The sequence below is a fragment of the Rhinoraja longicauda genome, chromosome 40 (genome assembly GCF_053455715.1).
Source record: "Rhinoraja longicauda isolate Sanriku21f chromosome 40, sRhiLon1.1, whole genome shotgun sequence".
Lineage (NCBI taxonomy): Eukaryota > Metazoa > Chordata > Chondrichthyes > Rajiformes > Arhynchobatidae > Rhinoraja > Rhinoraja longicauda.
Genome location: NC_135992.1, coordinates 3,862,223 through 3,873,662, shown reverse-complemented (window position 1 = coordinate 3,873,662; position 11,440 = coordinate 3,862,223). Strand labels below are relative to the sequence as shown.

Here is an 11,440-nt window from a genome sequence, read left to right as displayed (position 1 = left end):
TTACAACGGAACGTCCTTTAACTTTGAGGCTGTGGCCTCACGGTCCTCGTCTCGCCCGCTCATGGAAGTGCACACACGCGCACGCACATAAACACACACGTGTTTCAGAGACGAGACGTGATGTGCTGTGCACTCGTTGTATGTTGTACTCACCATGTACGCATTCTCACTCCCGGGCGCTGCTGCAGCCTGCTCTCCCGGTGGTCTCTTGGCGGCCGACTGCTCCTGGGGAGCAAGAGAGCGATGGTGTGAGTCACCCGTCAGACACTGGCACGGGTCTGCCCGTCCCCCCCACCCCCCGGCACAACGGTAGGGTTGCCAACTGTCCCGTATTAGCCGGGACATCCCGTATTTTTTGCTGAATTAGTTTGTCCCGTACGTACGGGACCGCCCTTGACACGTATTAGTAGGGTTGCCAACTTCCTCGCTCCCAAATAAGGAACAAAGGGTGACGTCACCGCCCCGCGCCCCACGTGACCTCACCCAGGCAGCGGCCACGTGCTCCCGCTCCACCAATGGCGTCCGCCATTGGTGGAGCGGGAGCACGTGGCCGCTGGCTGGGTGAGGTCACGGGGGCACTGGGTGGTGACGTCACCGTTTGTCCCGTATTTGGGAGTGAGGAAGTTGGCAACCCTACACTGAGGTGAATGAACGGGATCATCTCGGCCTCAGATGTTGCATTAAACCCCAGGCACCCACACGGAGGAGCCGGTGAGAGTGACTGGACGTTTTGTTCGGAGCGGAACAAATCCTTCGACGACAATCTCCCGGTGGCTCAGCACTTCAACTCCCCCTCCCACTCCCTCACTGACCTTTCTGTCCTGGGCCTCCTCCATCGTCAGAGTGAGGCCCAGCACAAATTGGAGGAACAGCACCTCGTATTTCGCTTGAGTAGTTTACACCCCAGCGGTATGAACATTGACTTGTCTAACTTCAGATAGTCCCTGCTTTCCCTCTCTACCCCCTTCCCAGTTCTCCCACTAGTCTTCCTGTCTCCGACTACATCCTATATTTGTCCCGCCCCCTCCCCTGACATCAGTCTGAAGAAGGGTCTCGACCCGAAACGTCACCCATTCCTTCTCTCCCGAGATGCTGCCCGACCCGCTGAGTTACTCCAGGATTCTGTGTCTACCCTCAACTGGGGGGCCCACTGTAACACCCACCACTGGGGGAATAGATTACACTGGCCACCACTGGGGGAATAGATTACATTGGTTCACCACCACGAGACCGGCACCCTTGGCTCCAGAGACTTGGCGGATGATCCGTTTTGCCGGAACCACCGAGCTCGCAGCCTCCGAGAGGAGCCCAACAGCACCGGAACATTCCGCCTAGGCCGCAAGGGGGGGGGGGGGGGGGGGGCGAGAAACCGGCCCACAAAGCCGGCTAGAGGAACGGATCTGCCGGCTCCGGCCGGAGTTCCAGAGCCCCGACAAATTCCACCCGCCGATCGGCCGTGGAAGTCCCGATGAGGTCGAGATCGGCCACCTCACCCGGCCTGGGCACCACATTTTCGGGGGGACTTCCGGGGGGCGGGGCGGGGGTGGAGGGGTTTTACATGCGCTCTCTCGTAAAGCACGCCGACACCTCTGCTTCTGTAAAAGGCTTACGATGTTCGGCACGTCCCGCGACAACTCTCACCCAACGCTACAGAAGCACCGTGGGGAGCATTTTATCGGGATGCATCACAGCTGGGTTTGGGAACAGCTCCATCCATCCAAGACCGCAAGAAATTGCAGAGAATCGTGGACGCAGCCCAGACCATCACACAAACCAACCTCCCTACCAATGTCTCCATCTACACCTCACGCTGCCTCGGCAAGACCAGCAGCATAATCAAGGACCAGTCTCACCCCGGCCACTCCATCTTCTCCCCTCTCCCATCGGGAAAAAGGTACGGAACTGTGAAAACGCACACCTCCAGATTCAGGGGCAGTTTCTTCCCGGCTGTTATCAGGCAACTGAACCATCCCACCACAACCAGAGAGCAGTGCTGAACTACTATCTACATCATTGGAGACCCTCGGACTCTCTATGATCGGACTTTACTGGACTTTATCTCGCACTAAGCGTTATTCACGATATTTCCTTTACCATGTGTCTGTACACTGTGGACGGCTCGATTGTAATCATGTGTTGTCTTTCCGCTGACTGGTTTGCACACTGCAAAAGCTTTTCTCTGTACCTCGGTACACCTGACAATGAACTAAACTCAAACGGGGTTTTGAGTGGTCTGGTACTTTATTAGTCACTTGTACCGAGGAACAGTGAAAGGGGGTCCTGGACCACCAGTGCTGAGGGATCAGTGGTGGGCCAGCACAAACTTGTAATGTAAATCCACCACACCTTCTGCAGTTGTACAGGGCCCTAGTGAGACCGCACCTGGAGTACTGTGTGCAGTTGTACAGGGCCCTAATGAGACCACACCTGGAGTACTGTGTGCAGTTGTACAGGGCCCTAGTGAGACCACACCTGGAGTACTGTGTGCAGTTGTACAGGGCACTAGTGAGACCGCACCTGGAGTACTGTGCACAGTTGTACAGGGCCCTAGTGAGACCGCACCTGGAGTACTGAGTGCAGTTGTACAGGGCCCTGGTGAGACCGCACCTGGAGTACTGTGTGCAGTTTTGGTCTCCAAATGTGAGGAAGGATATTCTTGCTATTGAGGGCGTGCAGCGTAGGTTTACTAGGTTAATTCCCGGAATGGCGGGACTGTCTTATGTTGAAAGACTGGAGCGACTAGGCTTGTATACTCTGAAATTTAGAAGGATGAGAGGAGATCTTATCGAAACGTATAAGATTATTAAGGGGTTGGACACGTTAGAGGCAGGAAACATGTTCCCAATGTTCGGGGAGTCCAGAACAAAGGGCCACAGTTTAAGAATAAGGGGTAGGCCATTTAGTACGGAGATGAGGAAAAACTTTTTCAGTCAGAGAGTTGTGAATCTGTGGAATTCTCTGCCTCAGAAGGCAGTGGAGGCCAGTTCTCTGAATGCATTCAAGAGAGAGCTAGATAGAGCTCTTAAGGATAGCGGAGTCAGGGGGTATGGGGAGAAGGCAGGAACGGGGTACTGATTGAGAATGATCAGCCATGATCACATTGAATGGTGGTGCTGGCTCGAAGGGCCGAATGGCCTCCTCCTGCACCTATTGTCTGTTGTCCACTTGTGGGTACTTTGAGTATAAACTCTACACCTCCAGCGAGGATTAATTTTAAAGTGTAACATGACCTGTTGGGTTTTCCTCTTAGGAATATTCATTATAAACCACAACCATAACCACAAACAGCCTTAGATACAACAATTATAAAATACCTCTGCCCCTCAGGTAAACCGTTGAGAGTCGACACAAAAAGCTGGAGTAACTCTGGAGGGGGCGCAGTGGTAAAGTTGCCGCCTTACAGCGAATGCAGCGCCGGAGACCCGGGTTCCATCCCGACTAAGGGTGCTGTCTGTATGGAGTTTGTACGTTCTCCCCGTGACCTGCGTGGGTTTTCTCCGAGATCTTCGGTTTCCTCCCACACTCCAAAGACGTACAGGTTTGTAGGCTAATTGGCTTGGTGAATGTAAAAAAAAATTGTCCCTAGTGGGTGTAGGATAGTGTTAATGTGCGGGGATCGCTGGTCGGCGCTGATCCGGTGGGCCGAAGGGCCTGTTTCCGCGCTGTATCACTATACTAAACTAAACTCAGCGGGTCAGGCAGCATATCTGAGAGATCTTCTTCAGAGGAAAGAGCTCGACCCAAAATGTCACCTATTCCTTGTCCCCAGAGATGCTGCCTGACTCGCTGAGTTACTCCAGCCTTTTGTGTCTATCTGCAGTTCCTTCCCCACACATCTCCCCTGGAGTATATCGATGACAGACTGTAACATTTGCTTCAGGAATATCAATTACAAACTGTAACACCTCAATGTGTATCAATTGCAGACTCCAACACCCCCCGGATGTGTTAGTTGAGTTTAGTTTAGAGATACAACACGGAAACAGGCCCTTCGGCCCACCGAGTCCGCACTGACCAGCGATCCCCACACATTAACACTATCCTACACACACTAGGGACATTTTTAACGTTTACCTAGCCAATAAACCTACAAACCTGCACGTCTTTGGAATGTGGGGGGAATCCGAAGATCTCGGAGAAAACCCACGCGGGTCACGGGGAGAACGTACAAACTCCGTACAGACGGCGCCCGTAGTCAGGATTGAACCCGGGTCTCCGGCGCTGCATTCGCTGTAAGGCAGCAACTCTACCGCTGCGCCACCTGTGTTCATCGCACCGTAGAGGTAGAGAGTCACGCAGCGTACAGGCAGCGCCCGTGGTCATGGTGGGACCCGGGTCTCTGGCGCTGAGAGGCAGCAACTCTGCCGCTCAGTGACTCACCTGCTCGGTGGCAGAAGGCTTGCGCGTCTTCTCGCTGTGAGCTTTGGCCAAGTACGATTTACACCGGGAACAGACCTGAAACACAGAGAACATGGAGAGTCACGTCGCCTGAAGACCGGGGAGTGGGGACCGGACCACCCCTCTCCGCACCCGACAGCAGCGTTTTAGTTTCAGAGATACAGCGTGGAAACAGGCCCTTCGGCCCACCGAGTCCACGCCCACCAGCGATCACCAATTCACATCAGTTCTACCCTACACAGTTAAAGAAGCCAGTTAGCTCACAAACCCGTACGTCTTTGGGATAGAATCATAGAAAATAGGTGCAGGAGCAGGCCATTCGGCCCTTCGAGCCAGCGGTGCCACTCATTGTGATCATGGCTGATCATCCACAATCAGTAACCCGTGCCTGCCTTCTCCCCATATCCCTTGATTCCACTGGAGCTCTATCTAACTCTCTTTTAAATCCATCCAGTGAATTGGCCTCTATTGCCTTCTGCGGCAGAGAATTCCACAAATTCTCTGCCTTCACGAGCTCCCGGAGAAAACTCATGCAGGTCACGGGGAGAGTGTACAAACTCCGTACAGACTGCACCCGTAGTCAGGATCGAACCCGAGTCTCTGGCGCCGTGAGGCAGAAACTCTACTGCTGCCATCCTCTGGGCTGGTGCGTGGCAAAGATTCATGCCTTTCTCAGAGAAGTCTCTTCACAGGGGAGACAGTCAGAACCTTGCTCCCAGGATTGAAACGTCAAAGACTAGACGACTCAGGTTGAAGATGAGAGGGACACGTTTGGAGCCCACTGCCAGGGCTGGTGGTGGAGGCTGCTACAATGGTGGTGTGTGAGGGGCTTTTAGATAGGCACATGCATACGCTGGGAATGGAGGGGAAAGGATCATGTGAAGGCAGAGGTAGGCACAAAACGTTGGAGTAACTCAGCGGGTCAGGCAGCATCTCTGGAGAGAAGGAATTTATGACATTTCGGGTCAGTCTGAAGGAGGGTCTTGGCCCGAAAAGGCATTCCTTCTCTCAGAGATGCTGCCTGACCCGCTGAGTTACTCCAGCATTTTGTCTACCTTTGATTTAAACCAGCACCTGCAGTTCTTTCCTACACGTGCAGAGATTAGTTTGTGTTCAACGTTGTGGGCCGAAGGGCCTTCTACTGCGATGCACACATTTTAGTTTTTTTAAAGCATAGTTTTGTTTCGAGATTAAGCGCAGAAACAGGCCCTTCGGCCCACTGAGTCGGCGCCGACCAGCGATCCCCGCACACTAACACTATCCTACACACACACACACACACACACACACACACATACACACACACACACACACTGAGGGGCAATTTACAATTATAACCAAAGCCAATTAACCTACAAACATGAACGTCTTTGGAGTGTGGGGAGAAACCAAAGATCTCGGAGAAAACCCGCGCAGGTCACGGGGAGAACGTACAAACTCCGTACAGACGGCGCCCGTGGTCGGGATTGAACCCGGGTCTCCGGCGCTGCAAGCGCTGTAAGGCGGCAACTCTACCGCTGCGCCACTGTGACCGTTCTATTTGTTCCACATCTCGGTCTAAATGGATGAGGCCTTCATTCTGTAACTCTGACCTGAGGTCCCCATGGAAACCCCCTCCCGGCCCATCTCTGCCCCTCAGAGTGGCCCACACGAGACACGGTGATGTTAAACTACTCATCGAGTGACTGGTTGGATCTGGGCCACACAGGGCGGGGGCTGTGAGTCAGTGCGGGATAGTCTGGACCTTCATCCCTGGGGAATCAACCTCCCTCCGCCATGGGACCACTCCCCCCTCCGCCACTGGACCACTCCCCCCCCTCCGCCACTGGACCACTCCCCCCCTCCATCACTGGCCCACTGGCCTACTTCCCCCCTCCATCACTGGCCCACCTCGTCCCTCCATCACTGGCCCACCTCGTCCCTCCATCACTGGCCCCTCATCCCTCCATCACTGGCCCACCTCGTCCCTCCATCACTGGCCCACTCCCCCCTCCATCACTGGCCCACCTCGTCTCTCCATCACTGCCCCACCTCGCCTCTCCATCATTGGCCCACTCCCCCCTCCATCACTGGCCCACCTCGTCCCTCCATCACTGGCCCACCTCGTCCCTCCATCACTGGCCCACTCCCCCCTCCATTACTGGTCCGCTCCCCCCTCCATCACTGGCCCACCTCGTCCCTCCATCACTGGCCCACTCCCCCCTCCATCACTGGCCCACCTCGCCCCTCCATCACTGGCCCACCTCGTCCCTCCATCACTGGCCCACCTCGTCCCTCCATCACTGGCCCCTCATCCCTCCATCACTGGCCCACCTCGTCCCTCCATCACTGGCCCACCTCGTCCCTCCATCACTGGCCCATTCCCCTCTCCATCACTGGCCCACTCCCCCCTCCATCACTGGCCCACCTCGTCCCTCCATCACTGGCCCACCTCGTCCCTCCATCACTGGCCCACCTCGTCCCTCCATCACTGCCCCACCTCGTCCCTCCATCACTGGCCAACCTCGTCCCTCCATCACTGGCCCATTCCCCTCTCCATCACTGGCCCATTCCCCCCTCCGCCACTGGCCCACTCCCCCCTCCATCACTGGCCCACCTCGTCCCTCCATCACTGGCCCACTCCCCCCTCCATCACTGGCCCATTCCCGCCTACATCACTGGCCCACCTCGCCCCTCCATCACTGACCTACCTCGCCCCTCCATCACTGGCCCACCTCGCCCCTCCATCACTGGCCCACTCCCCCCTCCATCACTGGCCCATTCCCGCCTACATCACTGGCCCACCTCGCCCCTCCATCACTGGCCCCTCGTCCCTCCATCACTGCCCCACCTCGCCCCTCCATCACTGGCCCACTCCCCCCCTCCATCACTGGCCCACTCCCCCCTCCATTACTGGCCCACCTCGTCCCTCCATCACTGGCCCACCTCGTCCCTCCATCACTGGCCCACCTCGCCCCTCCATCACTGGCCCACTTCGTCCCTCCATCACTGGCCCACCTCGTCCCTCCATCACTGGCCCACTCCCCCCTCCATCACTGGCCCACTCCCCCCTCCATCACTGGCCCACTCCCCCCTCCATCACTGGCCCACCTCGTCTCTCCATCACTGCCCCACCTCGCCCCTCCATCATTGGCCCACTCCCCCCTCTATCACTGGCCCACCTCGTCCCTCCATCACTGGCCCACTCCCCCCTCCATTACTGGTCCACTCCCCCCTCCATCACTGGCCCACCTCGTCCCTCCATCACTGGCCCATTCTCGCCTACATCACTGGCCCACCTCGCCCCTCCATCACTGGCCCACCTCGCCCCTCCATCACTGGCCCACTCCCCCCCTCCATCACTGGCCCACCTCGTCCCTCCATCACTGGTCCACTCCCCCCTCCATCACTGGTCCACTCCCCCCTCCATCACTGGCCCACTCCCCCCTCAATCACTGGCCCACTCCCCCCTCCATCACTGGCCCACCTCGTCTCTCCATCACTGCCCCACCTCGCCCCTCCATCATTGGCCCACTCCCCCCTCCATCACTGGCCCACTCCCCCCTCCATCACTGGCCCACCTCGTCCCTCCATCACTGGCCCACCTCGTCTCTCCATCACTGGTCCACTCCCCCCTCCATCACTGGCCCACTCCCTCCTCAATCACTGGCCCACTCCCCCCTCCATCACTGGCCCACCTCGTCTCTCCATCACTGCCCCACCTCGCCCCTCCATCATTGGCCCACTCCCCCCTCCATCACTGGCCCACCTCGTCTCTCCATCACTGCCCCACCTCGCCCCTCCATCATTGGCCCACTCCCCCCTCCATCACTGGCCCACCTCGCCCCTCCATCACTGGCCCACTCCCCCCTCCATCACTGGCCCACCTCGTCCCTCCATCACTGGTCCACTCCCCCCTCCATCACTGGTCCACTCCCCCGTCCATCACTGGCCCACTCCCCCCTCAATCACTGGCCCACTCCCCCCTCCATCACTGGCCCACCTCGTCTCTCCATCACTGCCCCACCTCGCCCCTCCATCATTGGCCCACTCCCCCCTCCATCACTGCCCCACCTCGCCCCTCCACCACAGCGGTGTCCCCCCCCCTCTGCCCCTGCCCCCCGCGGTGGGTGCCGTGCCGCCCCGTGCCACCCACCTTTCTCCGGATGCAGACGGCCGTGGTGAGGCAGACAGAGTAGGCGGCTAGCATGCAGCAGATGGCCAGAATGACAAAGGTCCGTGTGTTGTCCGCTGGCTTCTCGCCCACTGCAAACGGAAAGCAGACGCTGAAAACCCGAGATAAACACTCGGCGGGTCAGCCAGCACCTGCGTGAGGTTCAGACAGCTCAAACAGACCGTGCCTGGTGACCTGAAACCTCATCTGTTCCTCCCTCAAGCCGCTGCCTGACCTGCTGAGTATTTGATCCATTGACCGTTTGATTGCCGTGTCTGGTTTGGAGGATGGACAATGTCACACTCCCTGGTCACAAACAGCTCCCAGCCCAACAATGGTCCAGTCTCCAACAAAACACAAAGTGCTGGAGGAACTCAACAGGTCAGGCAGCATCTGTGGAGTGGAATGGACAGACAGCGTTTCGGGTCAGGACCCAACTTCAGACTGATGCTGCCTGACCAACTTACGGGGGAGGTAGTTCATAAGCGATAGGAGCAGAATTAGGCCATTCAGCCCATCAAGTCCACTCCGCCATTCAATCATGGCTCATCCATCTTTCCCTCCCAACCCCATTCTCCTGCCTTCTCCCCACAATCTCTAATACCCATCCAACACATCATCCTCCGACATTTCCATCACCTCCAACACAATCCCACCGCCAGTCACATCTTCCCATCCCCACCCCTTTCCGCAGGAAGCTGGATGGAGCCGGGCGAGTAGGACATCCGAGATGTCCTAGAAACATAGAAAGAGACATAGAAAATAGGTGCAGGAGGAGGCCATTCGGTCCTTCGAGCCAGCACCGCCATTCAATATGATCATGGGTGATCATCCAAAATCAGTACCCCGTTCCTGCTTTCTCCCCATATTTTTTTATTCCGTTAGCCCTCCCTAAGAGCTAAATCTAACTCTCTCCTGAAAACATCCAGTGAATTGGCCTCCACTGCCTTCTGCGGCAGAGAATTCCACAGATTCACAACTCTCTGGGTGAAGAAGTTTTTCCTCATCTCAGTCCTAAATGGCCAACCCTTTATTCTTAAACTGCGACCCTTGGTTTTGGACTCCCCCAACATCAGAAACATCTTTTCCTACATCTAGCTTGTCCAATCCCTTATGAATTTTACTGTATATGTTTCTATAAGATCCTTCTAAATTCCCGAACTCTTTCTTCAGTGAACATGGTCTTCCTCTCCACCCCCTCCACCCGCAGTTGTTTCTGGAGACTTCACTTGCATCTCCCGCCCGCGTCTCCTCTGAGAACCGTAGTTCTCCTCTCGCTCCCCCTTTTCTCAGACGGAACAAGGTCAGAGTTCCCCTGGTCCCCACCTTTCCCTCCGCATCCAACACATCACCCTCCTCCATCTCCGTCACCCCCAACATGATCCCACCACTGGACACAACTTCCATCTCCTCCCCTTTCCGCCTTCCGTTCCCTCCGCAACTCCCTGGTTAACTCATCCCTTCCAACCCAACCACCCCCTCCCCGGGTACTTTCCCCTGCAACTGCAGGAGATGCAACAACACCTGTCCCTATACCTCCTCCCTCGCCTCCATTCAAGGACCCCAGCAGTCCTTCCAGGTGAGGCAGAGTACCTCCTCTAACCTCATCTATTTGTATCCGCTCTTCCCAATGTGGTCTCCTGTACATCGGCGAGACCAAGTGTAGGCTCGGCGACCACTTCACTAAACACTTGTGCTCGGCCTGCCAAGACCTACTGGTTCTCCTGGTTTCAAATCTACTTCAATTCCCCTTCCCGCTCCCACACTGTCCAGTCTGAAGAAGGGTCTCAACCCGAAACGTCACCTATACCTTTGCTCCAGACATGCTGCTGGGCCGCTGAGTTACTCCAGGTCTTTGTGTCTACCCACGCTGACCTTTCTGCCCTGGGCCTCCTCCATTGCTAGAGTCAGGCCACACACAAACTGGAGGAACAGCACCCCATATTCCGCTTGAGTAGCTAACGTCCCAGCGGCATGAACATTGAAGTCTCCAGTTTCAGGTGACCCCCTCCCCTACTCATCCAACCAGCTCCCCCCTGCGGTGTGCACCTCTCTATCTGCTCCCCCCGCTCCACCACCCAGTTCCTTTCTCCTCCTTCTCACCCACTGAGGTTGTGAGCTACAGGGAGAGGTTGAGCAGGCTGGGTCTCTATTCCATGGAGCGCAGGAGGACGAGGGGAGATCTTATAGAGGTGTACAAAATCATGAGAGGAATAGATCGGGTAGGTGCACCCAGAGTATTTTACCCAGAGTATGGGAATCGAGGACCAGAGGACATGGGTTCAAGGTGAAGGGGAAAAGATTTAATAGGAATCCGAGGGGTAACGTTTTCACACAGAGGGTGGTGGGTGTATGGAACAAGCTGCCAGAGGAGGTAGTTGAGGCTGGGACTATCCCATCGTTTAAGAAACAGTTGGACAGGTACATGGATTGGACAGGTTTGGAAGGTTATGGACCAAGCGCAGGCAAGTGGGACGAGGGTAGCTGGGACATTGTTGGCCGGTGTGGGCGAGTTGGGCCGAAGGGCCTGTTTCCACACTGTATCACTCGATGACTCCATGGCACTTCACCCCACTCTGGGTCCCCGTATTTTCCTTCCTCCACCTCCCCTCTCTGTCCCACTTCCACCCACCATCCCTCCTCTGGTTCCATGCTTCACTGTCCACCTTCCTTCCTTATCAGACTCCATCGTTTGAAGGTAAGACACAAAGTGCTGGAGTAACTCAGCGGGTCGGGCAGCATCTCTGGAGAAAAAGGATGGGTGACATTTAGGGCCGGGACCCTTCTTCACAACGTCCATCTGCATCCATTCCACAACTGTATCCTTGTGTCTTCTCCAGTCATCACCCTGGGTGCTCATTCTCCCCAACCTCCTCTCCCCAATCTTCC

The 11,440-nt window shown here is 56.4% G+C and overlaps 1 protein-coding gene across 1 annotated transcript in view; it reads right to left on the bottom strand.

Annotated features, from left to right (window-relative positions):
• The window catches only part of f8a (coagulation factor VIII associated), a 43,611-nt gene that overhangs the window by 23,002 nt on the left and 9,169 nt on the right, over positions 1–11,440 (bottom strand). Inside the window, exons 3-5 of the mRNA XM_078430448.1 lie at positions 8,534–8,643; positions 4,381–4,455; positions 42–225 (exon numbers count right to left, since the gene is read on the bottom strand). Coding sequence (XP_078286574.1) covers positions 42–225; positions 4,381–4,455; positions 8,534–8,643 — 369 coding nt within the window. The remainder of the gene's footprint in view (positions 1–41; positions 226–4,380; positions 4,456–8,533; positions 8,644–11,440) is intronic.